The sequence below is a fragment of the Hemitrygon akajei genome, chromosome 12, assembly GCF_048418815.1.
Source record: "Hemitrygon akajei chromosome 12, sHemAka1.3, whole genome shotgun sequence".
Taxonomy (NCBI): domain Eukaryota; kingdom Metazoa; phylum Chordata; class Chondrichthyes; order Myliobatiformes; family Dasyatidae; genus Hemitrygon; species Hemitrygon akajei.
Window position 1 is genome coordinate 14,253,695 of NC_133135.1, and position 22,300 is coordinate 14,275,994.

Below are 22,300 nucleotides of genomic sequence, written 5' to 3' on the forward strand. Positions count from 1 at the left end.
CACATACTCAAAACAAATACAGATTTAAAGGCAAAATTTGCAGAAAATACAAGAAAGTAGGACACATACAAACAGCATGTTTGGCAGACAAAAATAAACAGACTGCAAGGGGAAGAGAAGAAACTAAAAAGTCAAGTTGCAGTTTCAGAAAGCCTAATCTGCATGCTGTTGATGTAACATTCGATAAGATTAAGCATGATACAGAATTGTGTAGCCTTTTGATTTAAGATGTGAAAATTAACAATAGACAAGTAATATGGCTTATGCCAGAAGTGACTGGCAAATTAATTAAAACAGAATTGGACACTGGCTTAGCTGTTTCAGTCATTCCACAAAGTGAGTTTGAATGGCATTTCAAAAATACCTTACTGAAGCCCGCAGATATCCAACTAAGAACTTATAACTGGAGAAAAGATAACTCCTGTGCGAATGAGATCCGTAACAGTGAAATACAGCAACTAACAGGCTACATTGAGCTTGTATGTGGTAAAAACAGGAAGACCAGCATTGTGGTATGTGATTGGCTGAGACAATTACAACTTGATTGGAGATCCATTCACCATTTGCATGCCACGCTCCCTGTAATGAAGCCATATGAAAGCAAATTAAGAAAAATACTGGATAATGCCACAGCAGTGTTGAAGGATGGCATTGTAAAATTCAAACATATCAAAGGTAAAGTAGCTTTAAATGAAAATGCCACACCTAAGTTTTGCAAAGCCCGTTGGGTTCCTTGTACCATCTGTGATAAAGTAGCCAGTGAGCTAGATAGCATGGAGGCTGAAGGAATTCTTTCCAAGGATGAGTAGAGTCCATCTGCAATGCCAGTGGTCCCAGTAGGCAAGAAGAATGGATCTATGGTGATTTTAAGGTGACCATCAACCCAGTACTGAAACTGGATCAATATCCACTGCCCAGAATAGAGGATATCTTTGCAAACCTTTCTGGAGGAAAACACTTCAGCAAAGTGGACTTAGCTGAAGCCTACCTTCGATGGAGATAGAAGAAGAGTTCAAAGTGTTTCTCACCATAAACACTCACTAAGGGACTTATCGCTATAAAAGGCTTATTTTTGGAGTATCATCTGCACTTGCACACTGGCAGAAAATTATGGGCCAGGTGCTGCTAGACAGTGGTGGCACTCAATGTTACCTAAATGTCACCATGGTTACCAGTAAGGACAACAAGGAACATCTCCAAAACTTCAAAACAACGTTAAAAAGATTAGAAGGTTATGGGCTCAGAGCACAACTTGAAAAGTGTGAATTCCTTAAACCAAGCATCACTTACTGTGGTCACATGATTGACACACAAGGATTACACAGGTGTGTTGAGAAAATTCAGATAGTGGTGATGCCCCAAGGCCAAAGGACGTGTCACAGTTGTGGTCTTTTTTATGATTTGTCAACTACTATAGCAGCTTCTTGCCAGACCTAGCTAATGTGCTCCATCCATTGAACTCATTACTTCAGATTGGGAAGAAATGGCAAAGGACAAAACAGTGTGAGATGGCTTTCAAAAGGTAAAAGAAATGGTGATATCAGACATTGTACTCTCACATTATGATCCACATTGTCTAGTGATGCTTGCCTGCGATCTCTTGCCTATGGTATAAGTGCAGTCATGTCACAGGTTATGTGTGATGACAGTGACCGCCCCATAGCCTTTGTATCACGTTCCCCTACTGCTGCAGAGAAAACTTGTGCACAGATTTTCAGAGAGGACTTGCGTCTGGTTTTGGGTGTAAAACGTTTCAACCAATATTTGTACGGGAGAGAGTTTACCCTCATTACTGATCATCAATCACTACTGTCTATTTTCAATCTACAGAAGGGTGTTCCACTAACAGCAGCAGCATGAATGCAGAGATGGGCTCTGTTTCTTGGAGGACACAATTACAAGAATGAATTAACAGGACAGCCAATCATGGAAATGCCGATGGATTGTCCTATTTACCCTCGGAAAAGGAAATACTGGAAAAACTTACTGCAAAAGGCACTGCTCTTGAAGTATTCTCTCTAATGCAAGTTGTAAGGTCTCCCTGTCATGGCAGAGATGATCCAAAGGGAAACCAGAAAAGTCCGCACACTGTCTCAGGTCTACGTGGCCACTTAAAATGGCTGGAATGTGCAACAGAAATCCCACCTCCCATTTTTACTAGTGCCAGGATGAACTTGCCCTCGACGGAAATCCTTATGTAGGGATTGAGAGTTGTACAAACCAAGCTTAGAGCTAAAGCATTGGAGGAGCTACATGATAGTGTGGTGAAAGTGAATGTGTTGACTCAAAGTTTTGTCTGGTGGCCTAGGATAGATCAGCAAATCGAGCAGCTTTGCCATGCACTGTACAGGATGCCGACATGTCGAGAAGATGCCAATAGCAGAGCCTCTACATCCCTGGGAATGGCCTTCAATGCCCTGGCAAAGGATTCATGTGGACTTTTCATGGGCACAAATTTCTTGATTGTAGTGGATGCAGCAATGAAGTGGTCAGAAATGTTCCCAATGGCCTCCACTACAGCCTTGCACACTGATTTCTTTGCAAGGACTGGTGTTACAGAACACTTAGTGACAATGGACTCCAGTTTGTGGCAGAACAGTTTCAATCATTCCTAATAATGAATGGAATAAGACGTATTACATTTGCACCGTACCATCCAGCTACAAATGGCTTGTCCAGAGTCGAAAGAACGCATTGCGAACAATGTCAGCAGAACACACTACACCAACACTGAACCAGAACCAGAAGCTTGCTAATTTCCTCCTTGCATATCATAATGCAACACCCTCCACAACCAGAAACTCACCACGCTGTTCCTGGGTCAACCCTTGTGTTCAGAGCTGGATCTCTTTGAAACCCAATCTCAGGAGGAGGATGCAGGACAAACAGCTCAGACAAATTGAGGGCTCCTCAAACAAGGAACTTCAGTGTTTCCTAGACAAGCAGGGACTACAGAGGTGATCAAAAGATGGTAAAGATTAAGGATAGAACTCTCCTACACAGTGCTGATTGAGTCTGATGTCATCTGGAGATGACATATTGATCAGTTGAGGAGAGCAGAGTCCGTCGATAGAGAAGAAAGTTGGCTACCGCTATCAGAATCACTTCCTGCAGTCTCAGAGTCAACTACAACCACCACAGAGGATGTCCCAGAACCTGAGATTGTTTTACAGCCAAAAGTCTCACCTGCTAAGAAGAGTGATACCCCTTGTCAGGAAAGACTTCATCTCACAAGAGTAAAAAATCCTCCATAGCTTGAATGGGACAATTTAAAACTTATTATGTTGTGGATGACTGTATATCGTAGTTGTATTATATAATATACTGTGTAAATAGTCAAGATGCATTCTATATTCATCTGGAATTTATAGCTAAGCAGGGAGGAGTGTTGTGTATTTAATATTTCACTAATATTTTAGTAATCTTGTATATATAGGTTGATGAAATATTCTTGTTCATTTAAATAACTAATTATGGTTTATATGTAAAAATACATTAATTGCATATGTCTTTATGCTACCATGTGATACCTCTGCACATCACTTAAACTTATATTTTCGGATTCCCGTGAGTTACTTTGAATTAGTTTAATGTTTTGAAGTTACAAAACATACTCCAGTGTATGAAATCCCCATCAACAAGGTGGAAAAGCTCGAAAGAGTGATCAGCACACATGTGAAACAGTGGCTTGGACTTCCATGATGCTTAAGTCCTGTTGGACTGTTCCGCAACGGTAAATTGGTATTATCAATTACAAGGGTTGTGGAAGAATACAAATGCACCAAAGCAAGGTTGGTCATTACCCTTACTGAATCTGAAGATACTGTTATTCGAACAGCAGCCCCCCCCATATGGCAACGGGGAGGAAGTGGACCCCATCTGAAGCCGTTCAGAGTGCGAGGTCTGCTCTTTACCTCAGGGATGTGGTTGGCCAAGTCCAACACGGGAGAGCCGGTCTCGGGCTCATCCCAAAGGCCCCTCAATGGCACAAGGCAACAGCAGTGCAGAAGAGACGGCTTGTGGTGGAGGAGGTGAGGAGACAGGAGGAGGCAAAGTGATACGCCAGAGCCGTTTCAATGGCCAAGCAGGGATCTCGGCTAAGTTTTGTCATCAGAGTGTTACGAAGGATGAACAACTCTGATGGGCAGAAGGGTACAGAGTTGCCCATATCTTCCCCCCCCCCCAGGAGAATCACAAACTGTTACTGTTACCATGCTGCTAATGAGAGAGAAAGAGAGACAAAGGGAAAAACATACTGGGACTGGAACATTTGCTTCAGATAAGGGAGAGATAACACCGGGAGAGGGAGACTTGTTCCACCATATTATGACTCCTGAAAGACTTATGGCTCCGGAGAGGGCTGTTTACTTGGTACCATTCTGTTCATTAAAATTCCTCAGTGGACAGCCGGAGTGGGCTGGTTTGATGGACTAAGCCATTCAAAACTGATTGACACCTGAGACCCCGTGAGTAGGGATAAAAGTGAGGTCTGGGGAGACACCCCTCAGACGCACCAAGAGACACACTAGTGAGCACTGCTTAAGTGTTGGAACCCACGAGAATGTGTGGGGCATCGGAGACTGAACGAAGGATCAGTCAATTTTAACTCACAGTGTTTATAGCGAGGCCGGTGGGGGCTTGTGTGTGTGTCCACCCTTGCCTGAGTGACGAGTCCACCATGGAAGAATGGTCTAGCTAAAGGCAAGAGGGGTCATACCTGAATGGCCACAACAACACATTGATGGATCAAGAACATAAAGGAAGGTTTGACTGACTGTAGCTGTCACTGTTTGCTCACCCTCTCTCTCTCTTTCTTGCTCTCCCTCCAACGGTTACAACAAAAGAACCAACAACTACCTCAGCCTACATGAACTGAACTGAATTTTATACTTTCCCATGATAATTCATTATCCCCTAGACAATGATAGAGCTTGTTTATTATTGATTATTATTATACCCACACTTTTAGGTTTAGTATTGCTAATGTGTATTATCTGTATATTTGCATTGTTGATATTGATTTGTATATTTTACTAATAAACACTGTTTTGAAAATAGTACCAGACTCCAACGGATACTTCTATCTTTGCTGGTAAGACACCCAGTTACGGGGTACATAACAAATTGGGGCCTCATCTCGAGATTTGATTGCCAAATTGGGGGGGCCAGTGAATCGGGCTATAAGTCCATTATTTGATCTGGTTGCATGGGTAACCAGATGGGAAACCAGCAAGGATGTATATAGACAAATTTTTAGAAAACCCAACTTTGAAGGTGCAAGAGAGTGCCAAAAAGACGGACTTGGTGAATATTGCGAAAGGTTTAAATCTCCCAGAGGTGAAGTCGTCAATGAAAAAGTGGGAGATACAGAGGGCCGTAACCCAGCACTATATATCGGTGGAGGTGTTTTCGGCTGGGGTATTGGATCTGTTCCCTGAGAAGAAACCAGTTGTTGGGGTGGTTCAGTTAGAGTTGGAAAAATTAAGGTTGGAAGCGGAACAGAAGAAAATGGAGTATGAGCTCCAGCTAAAGGAGTTGGAGGTGAAAAGGGAGCGGGAAAAAGCTGAGTTAGAGGCACAAAGGGAGAAGGAAAGAGCTGAAAGGGAGATGGAGGAAAGGGAAAAGGAGAGAGATAGGCAGCATGTGCTGGACATGGAGAGGTTAAAGCAACAGGGAAAAGACCGAGGGGAAGGCTCAAGAGACGAGAAGTTTAATGTTAGTAGGGAGTTTAGGTTAGTACCTCCGTTCGAGGAGATGGATGTTGATAGTTACTTCTTGCATTTTGAAAAGGTGTCAGTGAATCAGAAGTGGCCCAGAGATCAGTGGGTGGCGTTGTTACAAAGTGCATTAAAAGGGAAGGCTCAACGGGTATATGCGGCATTGTCCATGGAAGAGTCTGAGGATTATGAGGAAGTAAAAGAGGCTATCCTTTGGGCCTATGAGTTGGTACCTGAGGCATATAGACAAAAGTTCAGAGATTTAAAGAAACTGTGGAATCAGACGTATGCAGAACAATGGCTTGTTAACAAGATGCCTGTGAATCAATTACAGTTTGTTTGGAAATTTAAAGGTAAACAACTCGCTGAAGTTATTCAAGGCTGTGATTTGGAGGGACAGAACCAAAAGTGTTGTTTTGACAGAGAGGGATCACTTGCAGATGTTAAACTGAAAACTAATAGAATGAAGGGTCCTGAAGATAAAATTAATGACTTGCTCAAAAATAAAGAATTGTGTGGAAGTTCAGAAAATAGGCTAAGTTTGGAAAACATTGGTGATAAGATAACTCCTATGAAAGGAGTATGTGAAAGCCTATTCCACACTGGTGAGCAAGCTAACCATGTGAGAGTTAAGTGGAAAAGAGGAAAAGGTTGACAAAATGCCACTTTGTATAATGGGATCTGGTTTTGAGAGAATTCGACAAAGCATGTAAATAATGAAGACAACACCATGGAAAATTGACTGTTAAGTTTAAAAGTAAAATAGAGATTAGTATTTGCATAAACTTCTGTAATGTACCACAGTATAATCACACCTGTATTAGTTCACATTTTGTAATATACACTTAAGCTAAGATCACAACCCTTTAGTTTTTTTTTGCTGACGAAAAGGAAAAAAATAGGCGGTTATTAAATTGGAGTCTGATGCTACAGGAATTTATTAAGATATTAAGATACACCATATTAAAGGAAGTGACAATGTAATCGCTGACTGCTTACCTAGATGCTAAGTTGAATGTATATCTGTATTGCTTTGTAGTTAAAAACACTTCTGTATTTTGTTAGATTCTGTAATCCCTGTAAAACGCAGTGCTAGTTAATTTTCCCCTTTGGTGAAAATTCCTAGAAGGATGGGGGTGTTACGAAGGATGAACAACTCTGATGGGCAGAAGGGTACAGAGTTGCCCATGTTCCCCACCCCCGGGAGAATCACAAACTGCTACTGTTACCACGCTGCTAATGAGAGAGAAAGAGAGACAAAGGGAAAACATACTGGGACTAGAACATCTGCTACTGATAAGAGAGGAGAGAGAGGCTTGTTGATTCACCATATTATGACTCCTGAAAGACTTATGGCTCCGGAGAGGGCTGTTTACTTGGTACCATTCTGCTCATTAAAATTCCTCAGTGGACAGCCGGAGTGGGCTGGTTTGATGGGCTGAGCCATTCAAAACTGATTGACACCTGAGACCCCGTGAGTGGGGATAAAAGTGAGGTCTGGGGAAACACCCCTCAGACGCACCAGGAGACACACTAGTGAGCACTGCTTAAGTGTTGGAACCCACGAGAAGGTGTGGGGCATCGGAGACCGAACGAAGGATCGGTCAATTTTAACTCACAGTGTTTATAGCAAGGCCGGTGGGGGCTTGTGTGTGTGTCCACCCTTGCCTGAGTGACGAGTCCACCATAGAAGAACGGTCTAGCTAAAGGCGAGAGGGGTCATACCTGAATGGCCACAACAACACATCGACGGATCAAGAACATAAAGGAAGGTTTGACTGACTGTAGCTGTCACTGTTTGCTCGCCCTCTCTCTCTCTCTGTCTCTCTCTCTCCCTCCAACGGTTACAACAAAAGAACCAACTTCAGCCTACATGAACTGAACTGAACTGAACTTTATACTTTCCCATGATAATTCATTATCCCCTAGACAATGATAGAGCTTGTTTATTATTGATTATTATTATACCCACACTTTTAGGTTTAGTATTGCTAACGTGTATTATCTGTATATTTGCATTGTTGATATTGATTTGTATATTTTACTAATAAACACTGTTTTGAAAATAGTACCAGACTCCAACAGATACTTCAATCTTTGCTGGTAAGACACCCAGTTACGGGGTATGTAACAAGAGCCACTTATGACCTCCTACCAACACCTCAAAACCTGAACCAGTGGTGGGGAGAAGACCCCACTTGCTCTCTTTGTCAAGCACCTGGATCACTAAGGCACATTTTAACAGGATGCACCATGAGCCTCAGCCAGGGGTGGTATACTTGGCGGCATAACCAAGTTCTCAGACAGCTGGCATCAATCTTGGAACAGAGGCAAACCACCATAAACGCTCTCCCACAAACATCGGTAGGAAATGTCCACATTACACGATTTGTACCAGCAGGCCAACCTCCAGAGCACCAAGTAACATCAACAGACATAAGCATTCTGCATGTTGCTCGGGATTGGAAAATGGACGTGGACTTGGAGAAAAAGCTTGTGTTTCCCCCTGACATTGCGGCTACAACACTCCGGCCAGACATAGTCCTGTGGTCCACAACAGCCAAGCTGGCTTATGTTGTGGAATTGACAGTACCATGGGAAGATGGCGTTGAAGAAGCTTATGAGAGGAAAAAGACCAAGTACTCTGAACTAGCAACTGAAGCTGCTCAGAACGCAGATCAAAATCAAGAAGATTAAGATTTTCCCTGTAGAAGTGGGATGCAGGGGATTCATTTCTACATCTACGACCAGTCTATTGAAGAAGGTGGGGGTGAGGGGTGTCTCCCTCCAACAAACAATCAAGTCCTTGTCAAATGCAGCAGAGGAAAGCAGCAATTGGATTTGGATTAAAAGGAAAGACAACAACTGGGCTGCAAGATGAAGACAGGTGGGTACGGAACTGAGGGGGGGTGTATCTGGGACGCCAGGTAGCACCGTTGAACCCTCTGGAGACGTTGTGGGCTTATCAATGAAATGTCAAAGAAGGAGGGTGCCCACCTGATGACCCTGATGATGTAGCTACCCTCCTCATCACCACTCCAAGCCACTGCCAACATCGAGAGTGCCGACTTTATCATTGGGATTGAAGCATCAAGTCCTAGAAGCTCTACTGCAGCAATACACGCAAAATGGAGGAACTCAGCAAGTCAGACAACATCTATGGCAGGGAATAAACAGTGGGTATTTCGGGCAGAGACCATTCATCTGGATTGGAAGGAAGGGGGACTAACCCAGAATAAGGTGGTGGGGGAGGGGGATAGTGGGTGGGTGGAGGAGGGGAGATGAAGAAAGAAGCTGGGAAGAGATAGATTGAAGATGTAAAGGGGTGACGGAGAAGGAATCTGATAGAAGAGGACACTCCTATCAAGAGGAAAGGGAAGGAGGAGGGGCATCAGAGGGAGGTGATAGGCAGGTGAGGAGAATGGATGAAAGCAGAACCAGAATGGGGAAAGGAAAAAGAGAGAAGGAATGGGGGAGAAGCTACTGAAAGTTGGAGAAATCGATATTCTACATCACTTTTCTTTGGTACTACCTCAATATAAATACTAATGTATGAAATGATCTGTCTGGTAGGTTTGGAAACAAAAAAACTTTTCACTGCATTCGGTATAAGTAAGTAATAAGTAGAGTAAGGTGAAAATAAATCCAAAGAGTTTCTACAGTTATATTAATAGCAAAAGGATAGTGAGGGATACAATTGGTCCCTTAGAGAATCAGAGTGGACTGCTGTGTGTGCAACCAAAAGAGATGGGGGAGATTTTAAACAATTTATTTTCTTTGGTATTCACTAAGGAGAAGGATAGTGAATTATGTAAGGTAAGTGAAACAAGCAGGGTAGTTATGGAAACTATGATGATTAAAGACGAGGCAGTACTGGCGCTTTTAAAGAATACATAAATGGATAAGTCTCCAGGTCCTGACAGGATATTCTCTAGGACCTTGAGGGAAGTTAGTGTAGAAATAGCAGGGGCTCTGACAGAAATATTTCAAATGTCATTAGAAATGGGGATGGTGCCGGAGGATTGGCGTATTGCTCATGTGGTTCCATTGTTTAAGAAGGGTTCTAAGAGTAAACCTAGCAATTATTGGTCAGTAAGTTTGACATCAATGGTGGGTAAATTAATGGAAAGTATTCTTAGAGATGATATATATAATTATCTGGATAAACAGGGTCTGATTAGGAACAGTCAGCATGGATTTGTGTGTGGAAGGTCATGTTTGACAAATCTTATTGAATTTTTTGAAGAGGTTACTAGGAAAGTTGACGAGGGTAAAGCAGGGGATGTTGTCTATATGGACTTCAGTAAGGCCTTTAACAAGTTTCCATATGGAAGGTTAGTTAGGAAGGTTCAATTGTTAGGTATTAATATTGAAGTAGTAAAATGGATTCAACAGTGGTCGGATGGGAGATGCCTGAAAGTAGTGGTGGATAACTGTTTGTCAGGTTGGAGGCTGGTGACTAGTGGTGTGCCTCAGGGATCTGTACTGGGTCCAATGTTGTTTGTCATATACATTAATGATCTGGATGATGGGGTGGTAAATTGGATTAGTAAGTATGAAGATGATACTAAGATAGATGGCATTGTGGATAATGAAGTAGGTTTTCAAAGCTTGCAGAGAGATTTAGGCCAGTTAGAAGAGTGGGCTGAAAGATGGCAGATGGAGTTTAATGCTGATAAGTGTGAGGTGCTACATTTTGGTAGGAATAATCAAAATAGGACATACATGGTAAATGGTAGGGTATTGAGGAATGCAGTAGAACAGAGTAATCTAAGAATAAAGGTGCATAGTTCCCTGAAGGTGGAATCTCATGTGGATAGGGTAGTGAAGAAAGCTTTTGGTATGCTGGCCTTTATAAATCAGGACATTGAGTATAGGAGTTGGGATGTAATGTTAAAATTGTACAAGGCATTGATGAGGTCAAATTTGGAGTATTGTGTACAGTTTTGGCCACCGAATTATAGGAAAGATGTCAACAAAATAGAGAGAGTACAGAGGAGATTTACTAGAATGTTACCTGGGTTTCAGCACCTAAGTTACAGAGAAAGGTTGAACAAGTTAGGTCTTTATTCTTTGGAGCGTAGAAGGTTGAGGGGGATCTTGGTAGAGGTATTTAAAATTATGAGGGGGATAGATAGAGTTGACATGGATGGGCTTTTTCCATTGAGAGTAGGGGAGATACAAACAAGAGGACATGAGTTGAGAGTTAAGGGGCAAAAGTTCAGGGGTAACATGAGGGCGATGTCCTTTACTCAGAGAGTGGTAGCTGTGTGGAACGAGCTTCCAGTAGAAGTGGTAGAGGCAGGTTCGATATTGTCATTTAAAAAAAAATTGGATAGGTATATGGACAGGAAAGGAATGGAGGATTATGGGCTGAGTGCAGGTCTGTGGGACTAGGTGAGAGTAGGCGTTCCGCATGGACTAGAAGGGCCGAGATGGCCTGTTTCTGTGCTGTAATTGTTATATGGTTAAATATAGTTATATATGGTAATAAAATAATTATCAATTATCCAGCTGAATTCATTTAAATGTCTTGAACGTATCTGCAAATTTCTGATGGAAGCAGCTGGACAAACAACTGATTCAAAATGAACTCTCCAGAGATACTAAGTACATCTAGCTGTTTCCTGTTTGCTAATGTTAAAAGCTATTTTCTGCTGATCTAGACTATGTGGCTTAAGAGAGAGACGGCCAGGGTTTATGAGGAGCAATCAAGACACACGCATTAGGAATACAGTGAATCATTGACATGCGCTGCCACGTCAGTAAAGTTACAACACTGGCAATTAATTGTCACCTTTAGACAGAGTTTATTTCCAACATAGTCAATTGACAATATCAGGATTAATCAGATATAAATGCAGTCATAAATAGCTCTTAGTAATGGAATTTTAGCTCAGAATTTATAATTTAAATAGATACTGGCCTAAACAGAATTTACTCAGCTTTCCTGTTGGTAGGAAAAGATAAACATGAAATGAAGAACTCCTTTCTTTTTCAATTCACTCTGCACTGTGCTGTATCACGTTTGTAATTTTTGTGATTCCTTTCATTGCCCTAAGAAATCATACATCGAATTAGAAATTAATCTTTTTCAAAATTACTAAAGAATAACTGGCAATTTTCAGAGAATTTGTTTTTATAAACAGCAACCATTAATTAACTTTCTGACTTTGCTACATCTTATGGTTTCAAATCATGAGGAAAACAAATACTTCTTTCAGCACATATCAACTACAAAATAGAAATTTCTCATGGGAGCTGTGTGTGTGCCATTTTATTTCTTATCCTGTTGAAATTCACAAACAACAGCTTTGTTATTTATATAGCCTCTTTCATACTGCTATATACTGGTAGTCTTCCAGTTTCCTCTTTGCCCCAATGCAAGGGTCTCGTCCTAAAGCACTGACTTACATTTTTGCCTCCAATCCAGGCTATTGTTTGTTATTATTTATGGAGATATTCCTTCTATCATCACACCTCTGCCAGCTTTTTAAAGTGTAATAGTTAGCATAATTGCCTTACACTTCATTGATCATTGGCATTAGTACCCTTGATCACGTGGGATTCCAGTTTCCTCCCATATTCTAAAAGATATACGGTTACAATTAGTGAGTTGTGGGCATGCTAAGGTGAAGCTGGAAGCACAGTGACCCTTGTGGGCTGACTCTAACACAATCCTCAGACTGCATTGGTTGTCAATGCAAAACAACACATTTCGTTGTGTTTCAATATACATGTAGCAAAGACAGCTTATCTTTAAAGCTGATGTTTTATCTTTGAACCACATGAGTCACACCTACTGCTTGATTTCCTCAGCCCTTTTCATGGAGATTCACTTGCTCTCTGTTGAGAGCACTTGCTGTTAAATCAGACAGTGTATTCTGAAAGTTGCTACATTTTTTTTTAAATAAAGAAAAATTAAAGTAAAATTATTACAGAAATTTACACAATGCCCAGGAATGAAGTCACTCATAAAAACCCAAGAAATTTTGTGTCTCTTCTGGCCTATCAGATTAAAAAGGAAGACCTGCCAATTTCTCTTTGATTTGATATTAAGGAAAATGACAACATTATATGCAAAATGCACTTGAGGACTTACCTTCCATTTTTCTGTATCTCCCTTCTTTCTCATCCATCTCTTTTCCATTGCAGCTTTTTCAAGACCTCCCTTCAGTTCACCTGCTGATATCTGTAAAGACTGGATCTATTGTTAGGAGTGAATAACAGTCTCTTCAACACCTTGAAATGAGAAATGCAACTTTCAAATCATAAGATGAAAAAGATGAGGAGACAGAGTGGACAGCCAGTGCCTTTCCTCCAAGGACGCATTGGCTAATACCAGAGGTATTTTAAGGTGAGTGGAGGAAAGTTTAGGGGAGTTCTCAAAGAATGATTTTATTTAAAAGAGTGTTAGCCACCTGGAAGACACAGCTGGTGATGGTGGTAGAGGCCGACACATGAGGGACATTTAAGAGACTCTTAAATAGACACATGGATGAAAGAAAAATGAGAGGGCTATGCAGGAGGGAAGGGTTAGATTAATCTTGGATTAGGCTTAAAGATCAAGACAGCATCATGGGCAGAAGCCCATATTGTGCTGTATTGTCCTGTGGTAAAGCATTCAATACTATATATATTAACAGTACAGGGCCAACTAATGAAATAATAATTAAATAGTAATTAAATAACCAACTAACTAATCTCTTCTGCCCGTTCAATGTCCATATCCCTCCATTCTTTCTATATCCATGTGTCTGTCCTCGAGGTTCAAAGTACAAAGTTTCAAAGTAAATTTTATTGTCAAGGTACACATACGTCACCACGTATGACAGAGATTCATTTTCCTGCAGGCATACTCTGCAAATCTATAGAATAGTAACTACAACAGTATCAATGAAGATCAATTAGAGTGCAAAAAACAACAAACTGTACAAATGCAAGGGTAAATAAATAGCAATAAATACCGACAACATGAAATAACAAGATACAAGTCCTTAAAGTGAGATCATTGGTTGTCGCAACATCTCAATGGATGGGCAAGTGAGTGTGGTTCTCCCCTTTTGTTCAAGAACTGATGGTTGAGGGGTAATAACTGTTTTTGAACCTGGTGGTATGAGTCCTGAGGCTCTTTTAACTTCTACCTTCTTGAACACATCCATCATATAAGACCATAAGATATAGGGGCAGAAGTAGGCCATTCAGCCCATCGAGTCTGCTCCACTGTTCAATCATGGGCTGATTCAGTTCTTCCAGTCATAAGAACATAAGAAATAGGAGCAGGAGTAGGCCATCCGGCCCATGGAGCCTGCCCCGCCATTCAATAAGATCATGGCTGATCTGTCCGTAAACTCAGCTCCATCTACCTGCCTTTTCCCCATATCCCTTAATTCCTCTGCTATGTAAAAACCTATCTAACTGTTTCTTAAATATATTTAGTGAGGAAGCCTCAACTGCTTCCCTGGGCAGAGAATTCCACAGATTCACCACTCTCTGGGAAAAACAGTTTCTCCTCATTTCCATCTTAAATCTTCTCCCCTGAATCTTGAGGCAATGTCCCCTAGTTCTAGTCTCACCTACTAATGGAAACAACTTTCTTACTTCTCCAGATGCGGCCTCACCAGTACCCTGTATAGTTGCAGCATGACCTCCCTGCTCTTGAATTCAATCCCTCTAGCAATGAAGGCCAACATTCCATTTGCCTTCTTAATAACCTGTTGTACCTGCAAGCCAACCTTTTTGTGATTCATGCACAAGCACTCCCAAGTCCCTTTGCAGAACAGGACTTCCTGACGAAAGGTCTTAGCCTGAAATGTTGACAGATGTTAAGCTAACCGGCCTATCTATAGTTGCCCGTCTTTTGCCTACATCCTTTTTTAAAAAGTGGTGTGCCATTTGCTGTTTTCCAATCTGCCAGGACCTGCCCAGAGTCTAGAAATTTTGGTAAATAATTACCAACGCGTCTACCATAACCTCTGCCAATTCCTTCTGCACCCTGGGATGCATCCCATCAGGACCAGGGGACTTATCTACCTTCAGGCCCTCTAGTTTGCTCATCACTATCTCTTTAGTGACAGTGATTTTATCGAGGTCCTCACACCCCATTTCATCCATAACATCCTTCTTTGGCATATTAGATGTGTCCCCCACCGTGAAGACTGACACAAAATAGTTGTTCAATGCCTCAGTCATTTCCTTATCACCCAATATCAATTTCCCCTTCTCGTCTTCCAAGGGACCTACATTGAATTTAGTCACCCTCTTCTGCTTTATATATTTATAAAAAATTTTGCTATCTGTTTTTATATTTTCTGCTAATTTACTTTCATACTCTATCTTCCCTTTTCTTATTTCTTGTTTAGTTGTCCTCTGTTGTTTTCTAAAGTTTTCCCAATCATCCAGTCTCCCACTACTCTTTGTGACTTTGTACACGAGCTTTTAATTTGATATTATCTTTTATTTCCTCAGTTATCCAAGGCTGGCTCTCCCCACACTTATTGTCCTTACTTTTGACTGGAATATACTTCTGTTGAGCGCTGTGAAAAATCTCTTTGAAAGTATACTACTGTTTGTTGACTGTCCTACCAAACAGCCTGTGCTCCCAATCCACATTAGCTTACTCCTCTCTCATCCCGTTGTAGTCTCCCTTGTTCAAGCATAATACACCAGTTTTAGATCTAACTATTTCATCTTCCATCTGAATGTGAAATTCAATCATACTATGATCACTCTTTCCAAAAGGATCCCTGACTACAAGATTGTTAATCTTACCTGTCTCATTGCACAGGACTAGATCTAAGATACAATTTTCCCTTGTAGGTTCACTAACATGCTACTCAAGAAAGCCATCACAGATGCATTCTATGAAGTCCTCCTCAATACTTCCTTGACCAACCTGATTCACCCAATCTATGTGGAAGTTAAAATCCCCCATGACAACTATCATTCCGTTCTTGATTCATTCCCACTCCTCTGTTTTCACCCCATACCCTTTGATGCCCTGGCTAATCAAGAATCAACCTATCTATCTCTGCCTTAAATACACTCAGTGATTTGGCCTCCACAGCCGCTCATGGCAACAAATTCGACAGATTTACCACCCTCTAACTAAATTAATTTCTCCGCATCTCAGTTCTAAAAGGACGTCCTTCAATCCTGAAGTCGTGCTCTCTTGTCCCAGAATCCCCTACCATGGGAAATAACTTTGCCATATCTAATCTGTTCAGGCCTTTTAACAGTCGGAATGTTTCTATGAGATCCCCCTCATTCTCCTGAACTCCAGGAAATACAGCCCAAGAGCTGCCAGATGTTCCTCATATGGCAACCCTTTCATTCCTGGAATCATTCTTGTGAATCTTCTCTGAACCCTCTCCAATGTCAGTATATCCTTTCAAAAATAAGGAGCCCAAAACTGCACACAATACTCCAAGTGTGGTCTCACAAGTGCCTTACAGAGCCTCAACATTACATACCTACTCTTATATTTTATACCTCTAGAAATGAATGTCAACATTGCTTTTGCCTTCTTCATGACTGACTCAACCTGGAGGTTAACCTTTAGGGTATCCTGCACAAGGACTCCCATGGCTCTTTGCATCCCTGCATTTTGAATTCTCTCCCCATCAAAATAATAGTCTGCCCTTTTATTTCTTCCACCAAAGTGCATGACCATAGACTTTCCAACATTGTATTTCATTTGCCGTTTCTTTGCCCAATCCCCTAAATTATCTAAGTCTCTCTGCAGGCTCTCTCTTTCCTCAACACTATCTGCTCCTCCACCAGCACTCCTGACAGCACATTCCTGAAAACAAATCCTTGCTCTGCATGTCTCTTTTGAACTTACCCCCTCTCACTTTATATGCATGCTTTCTGGTGTTTAATATTTCCACACTGGGAAAAAAAACGTGCTCCTGGAAGAATGATACCATTTTGGCCAAAAGGTACAGTGTTCTACAGTTTTGATTCACTTTATACATTTATCTTGCTGTCTACATGCTGTTGGAATATACATCAAGACACGTCTATTTATTTGGCACATCAGTCATCCACTGCAGTCTTCATTTAGTCTAACAAAGTGCTTCAAAATAAAGCCCATTTTATAGAAGAAAGGGAACTTCATTTTTGATGATAGCCCTCTTCCTCATCAAAGTTCTATTAACCAATCTGACCATACCACTTACAGCACATCTGATGAGATACAGTATAATTTTACACTTTTAAGATACTGGACTGATTACCAAAATTTAAGTGTTTCATCATGCACAAAATGTTTCCCACCATTTTGCTGGTACAGCCACATAATTTTCAATTGGATCAATGACAACCTCACAAGGGCTTAAAAAGGCTTTTCAATGCCCTTTTAAGTAATTGGCTTTGGCTGTATCTTTTATTACCTGAGTTTCATATTGCAGAGCAATCTCCTCTTGTTGTTTGGCTTTGGTTTTGAGCTGCTGCAGTTCTGCTGCCGTTACTGTGGTCCTTTCTTCTAAAGCTGCTAATGAAACCTGTGAATAACAATGTCATAGCATCATTGAGTAGTACACAGCAATTATAACAGTTCCTCCCTCCTAATAATCAACACTTAGATTACTGTCAGAATCAGGTTTAATGTCACCAGCATTTGTTGTGAAATTTGCTATTGTCTGTACCTCCTTCCTGATGGTAGCAATGAGAAGAGGGCATGTCATAGGTGTCAGGGTCCTTAATGATGGATGCCACCTTTTTGAGGCATCGCTCCTTGAAGATGTCATGGATACTACGGAGGCTAGTACCCATGATGGAGATGACTAAGTTTACAATTCCCTACAGCTTACTTTGATCCTGTGCAGTAGACCCTCATGCCAGTCAGAACTTTGAGAGTGTCTTTGGTGACATACCAAATCTCCTCAAAATCCTAATGCCACTGTCATGCCTTCTTTGTAGCTGCATCATTCACCAATAAGTTGCGTTCAGGTTAGATCCTCAGCGATATTGACACTCAGGAACTTCATATTGTTCACTCATTCCACTTCTGATCTCTCTATGAGGATTGGAGTGCATTCATTTGTTTTACCCTTTCTGAAGTCTGCAATCAGTTCAGATTCAGATTCAGTTTAATGTCATTTAGAAACCACAAATGCAATGCAGTTAAAAAATGAGACAACGTTCCTCCAGAACGATATCACAAAAGCACATGACAAAACAGACTACACTAGAAAATCCACATAACGTTTGGCAATCCCCAATCCAGAGTCCAGAGACGCTGCTGCATATTAATATCACGCTACCGTCTTAGCACGTTCCCCGGAAAGGAGCTCCAAATCCACCCGACAAAACAAGACCAAAAACTAAAGCTACAAAACCTGCACAAAACCACATAGTTACAACAGTGCAAACAATAGCATAATTGATTAAAAAAAACAGACCATGGGCACAGTAAAAATAGTCCAAAGATGTTAAAAGACTATAAGTTTGAAAGAAACCACCACACCATTTCCACAAGTCCTCAGGGTCCCGATAGACTTGCCTAACTGACATTGAATGCCAGGTTGTTGCTGTGACACCACTCAACTAGCTGGTATATCACACTCCTTTACGCCCTTTCGTTACCATCTGAGATTCTACCAACAATGGTTGTATCATCAGCAAATTTATAGATAGCATTTGAGCTGTGCCTAGCCACACAAACATGGGTGTAGAGAGAGCAGAGCAGTGGGCTAAGCACATCCCTGAGTTGCACCACTGTTGATTGTAGCAAGGTGGAGTTGTTATTTTCAGTCCTCATAGGTTGTGGTCTTCCAGGTTACTGGCTGATGAACACTGAACACTACTGCACAGTACAGGCCCTTCAGTCCACAATGATGTGCTAACCTACTAATCCACTCCAGGAGAAATTTAACACTTGCAGAGCCCTCCATTATTATATTGTCCTTAAGCCTATCTAAGAGTTTCTTAAATGCCCCTAATGTACACAGTCACGACTCTGTGTAAAAGGAACTTATCTCCTTACATCCCCCTGTGCTTTCCTCCAATCACCTTAAAATTATGCCCGCTGGTATTAGCCATTTCTACTCCGGGAAAAAGGCCATCTATGCCTCTTATCATCTCCCATCCTCCTTTGCTCCAGAGAGAAAAACTATTTAAATGGAAACCTCCATTTGAATTCCTGACTTTATGTTAAAGATAATTATTTTGGGAAAACACATACAAATATGTGTTCAAATGCACAGTAAATAGAATTTTAAATAATTCATGGAACGAACGCAGGCATTGAGAAATATCTTGACCTTAACTTTCTGAGAAATAGCAGGACTGGCAAGAGACAAGAGGCCAATCCATACAATTTGACATAAAATGCCAAGGGAGATTGGCTATGTTATTTTAAAATGATAACATTCTCAACTGGGCAGAGAAAGAGAATGAAAGGAGTTTATTAAACGTGACATAATGTGCAATGAGCTGCCAATGTAAGTGATGGATACAGGCTTGACTGCAACATTTAAGAGCAGTTTGGAGGAGTATGTGGATGGCAGGTCCCTGTAAGGTCACCCCTCAGTTGCCTACATTTCAGTGAAAGTAAACACAGCTTATCCAGTCATTCCTTGAAATTCCACTCAATGCAACACCCTAGGAAATCTTCTGCACTTTTTCTATTGCTACCATATCATTAATTCCAAATTAACGTTTAAATGTTCTACTGAACTTTTATTTGTGCATTCTCCTTGCGGAGACAAGCATTTTCTGAACTGGTGATATGCAGTTTCTCCAGAAGTTCACGGCTTGTACACGTGGCCCTTTCTGTAGTTTTCTTAAGCTGCTCCTTTAGAGCATCTGCTTTCCTGTTTGAAATAGAAAGTGCAATACCACAATTATCACAAACCAACATTTTCAGCAAACACACCCAATTAAACACAAAAAGTGCAGAATCCTTCTGAATACACACAAGATGTACAAATAGTATTCAGTTATATTACTCTAGAAATATTATGTTTCCACCTCTGGTATTAATATTAAGGAGAGCACAGTCCATAAACTCAGAAGCTTGCTAACCATGCTGGCAGTGTTAATGCAGGGCATATTTAGAACTATTGATATTGATTCCTTGTCTAGGTTGCTGTTCTATCAGGTTAAAAATAGCAGAGTCAGCTATGCCATACCAAATGTTTCCAGGGAAAGGAATCAAAGTCTAGAAGGAATAGGTACAAGATGAGAGAGGAAAGATTTAAAAGGCACTTAAGGAGCAACTTTTTTTTAAATGCAGAGGATAGTACATATATAGAACAAACTGTCAGAGTTAGTGATCGATACAGGCATAATAACAAATTATTTAAAAGAAATTTGGTATATGTACATGGATAGGAAAAGTTTAGAGCAGAGGTTCCCAATTTGGGGTCCACAAATCCCTTGCTTAATGGTATTGGTCCATGGTATAAAAAAGTTTGAGATTGCCTGCTCCAGAGGGATATGAGTCAAATTCAGGCAAATGGGAGTAGCTTAAATGTGAATCATGGTCAGAGTGGACAAATTGGGCAGAATGGCCTGTTTCTCTGATGTATAAATCTACAATCCACCTAAGGAGTTAAATATATTCGTCTCCTTCTAAGGTTCAGATAGATAAAGAAATATAACACTTGACATTGGCTGTCTCTACTATAGTAAACTGAGACTAGGTGTGCCCTATGCCAATCCTTAAATCAGGAATGCTTTTCACATATGGATAACTAGTTCTGATTCAAAGGCGTAAAAAGTTCTTGGGGACTTCTTAGCGTGCTTAAAAGGCGACAAACTAGGCTAAGAAGCAAAGCAGGACAAGTTTTTAATGGAGAGAGGAAATTGTTTACAGATCAAATGATACAGATAATTAGCAATGTAGAAACAACTTTAAGGAGGAGATTGTTATCATATAGAATGTAAACTTAAAAAGGAGGTGGAAACATCCAACTGTAAATGTCAAGAGAGAAAGAAGAAATATGTTCCATGTTGGGGAAAGAACAGAAAAGTGGCTTTGGCTACTCTGGTCACTGAATTATAGGAAAGAGATCAACAAAATGGAGAGAGTACAGAGGAGATTTACTAGAATGTTACCTGGGTTTCAGCACCTAAGTTACAGAAAAAGATTGAACAAGTTAGGTGTTTATTCTTTGGAGCGTAGAAGGGGTTGAGGGGGGACTTGATAGAGGTATTTAAAATTATGAGGGGCATAGATAGAGTTGATGTGGATAGGCTTTTTCCATTGAGAGTAGGGGAGATTCAAACAAGAGCACATGAATTGAGAGTTCGGGGGCAAAAGTTTAGGGGTAATACGAGGGGGAACTTCTTTACTCAGAGAGTGGTAGCTGTGTAGAAATAGCTTCCAGTAGAAGTGGTAGAGACAGGTTCGATATCGTAATTTACAAAAAAATTGGATAGGTATATGGACAGGAAAGGAATGGAGGGTTGTGGGCTGAGTGCAGGTCAGTGGGATTAGGTGAGAATAAGCGTTCGGCACGAACTAGAATGGCAGAGTTAGCCTGTTTCTGTGCTGTAATGGTTATATGGTTATATGGCTAGATATCTTTCAGAAAGAACTAACCAAGGCTATATACAGTACTGTGTAAAACTGATAAGACACATACAGTATATCATGCAAAAGTCACTCCACTCTTTAAGAAAGGAGGGAGGCAGCAGAAAGGAAATTATAGACCAGTTAGCCTTACCTCAGTGGTTGGGAAGATGTTGGGAGTCAATTGAAAATGATGAGGCAACGGAGTTCTTGGTGACACAGTGTATGATAGGACAAACTCAGCATGGATTCTCAAGGGAAAACCTTGTGTGACAAACCTGTTGGAATTCTCTGAGGAGATTACATGTGGGATAGATAAAGGGGATGCAGTGGATATTATATATTTGGATTTTCAGAAATCCTTTGACAAGGTGCCATACATGAGGCTGCTTACCAAGTTACGACCCCCTGGTATTACAGGAAAGTTATGAACATGGTTAGAGCATTGGCTGATTGGTAGGAGGCAGTGACTGGGAATAAAAGGATCCTTTCCTGGTGGCTGCCAGTGACTACTGGTGTTCTGCAGGGGTCGGTGTTGGAACTACTTCTTTTTATGCTGTATATCAATGACTTAGATGTTGGAATAGATGGCTTTGTTGCCAGATTTGCAGATGATACAAAGATTAATGGGGAAACAGGTAGGCTGCAGAAGTACTTAGATCAGGGGTGTCAAACTCATTTTAGGTCACGGGCCGGATTGAGCAAAATGCAGCTTCATGCGGGCCGGATCAGTCGGACGTGTGTGAACGCAGCTTTCGTTGCCTCCGTTTTTTCAGCCTGCTCTCATGTGTCTCAGTCTCTGCTATAACTACAAAGTGTTTCACTTTACAAATTCCCTTTCTTATGAAGAAGACTGCTGAATAAACACTAAAAACCCTGAAAACCTGGTACCTGAATAAACTCAGCATTAGCCATATCATACGCCATAGGCGCTTCGATTACTGGGGCCAGTTTTAATAGTAATTAGATATTATCTCGCGGGCCAAAGATAATTCCACCGCGGGCTGGATTTGGCCCACGGGCCTTGAGTTTGACATATATGACTTAGATTAAGAGGATGAGC

The 22,300-nt window shown here is 41.0% G+C and overlaps 1 protein-coding gene across 1 annotated transcript in view; it reads right to left on the reverse strand.

The window, feature by feature from the left end:
* The window catches only part of LOC140736726 (protein BCAP-like), a 94,303-nt gene that overhangs the window by 21,863 nt on the left and 50,140 nt on the right, over positions 1-22,300 (reverse strand). The window contains exons 10-12 of the mRNA XM_073062599.1: positions 19,399-19,534; positions 17,111-17,221; positions 12,820-12,924 (exon numbers count right to left, since the gene is read on the reverse strand). Of these exons, the coding sequence (XP_072918700.1) occupies positions 12,820-12,924; positions 17,111-17,221; positions 19,399-19,534 (352 nt within the window). The remainder of the gene's footprint in view (positions 1-12,819; positions 12,925-17,110; positions 17,222-19,398; positions 19,535-22,300) is intronic.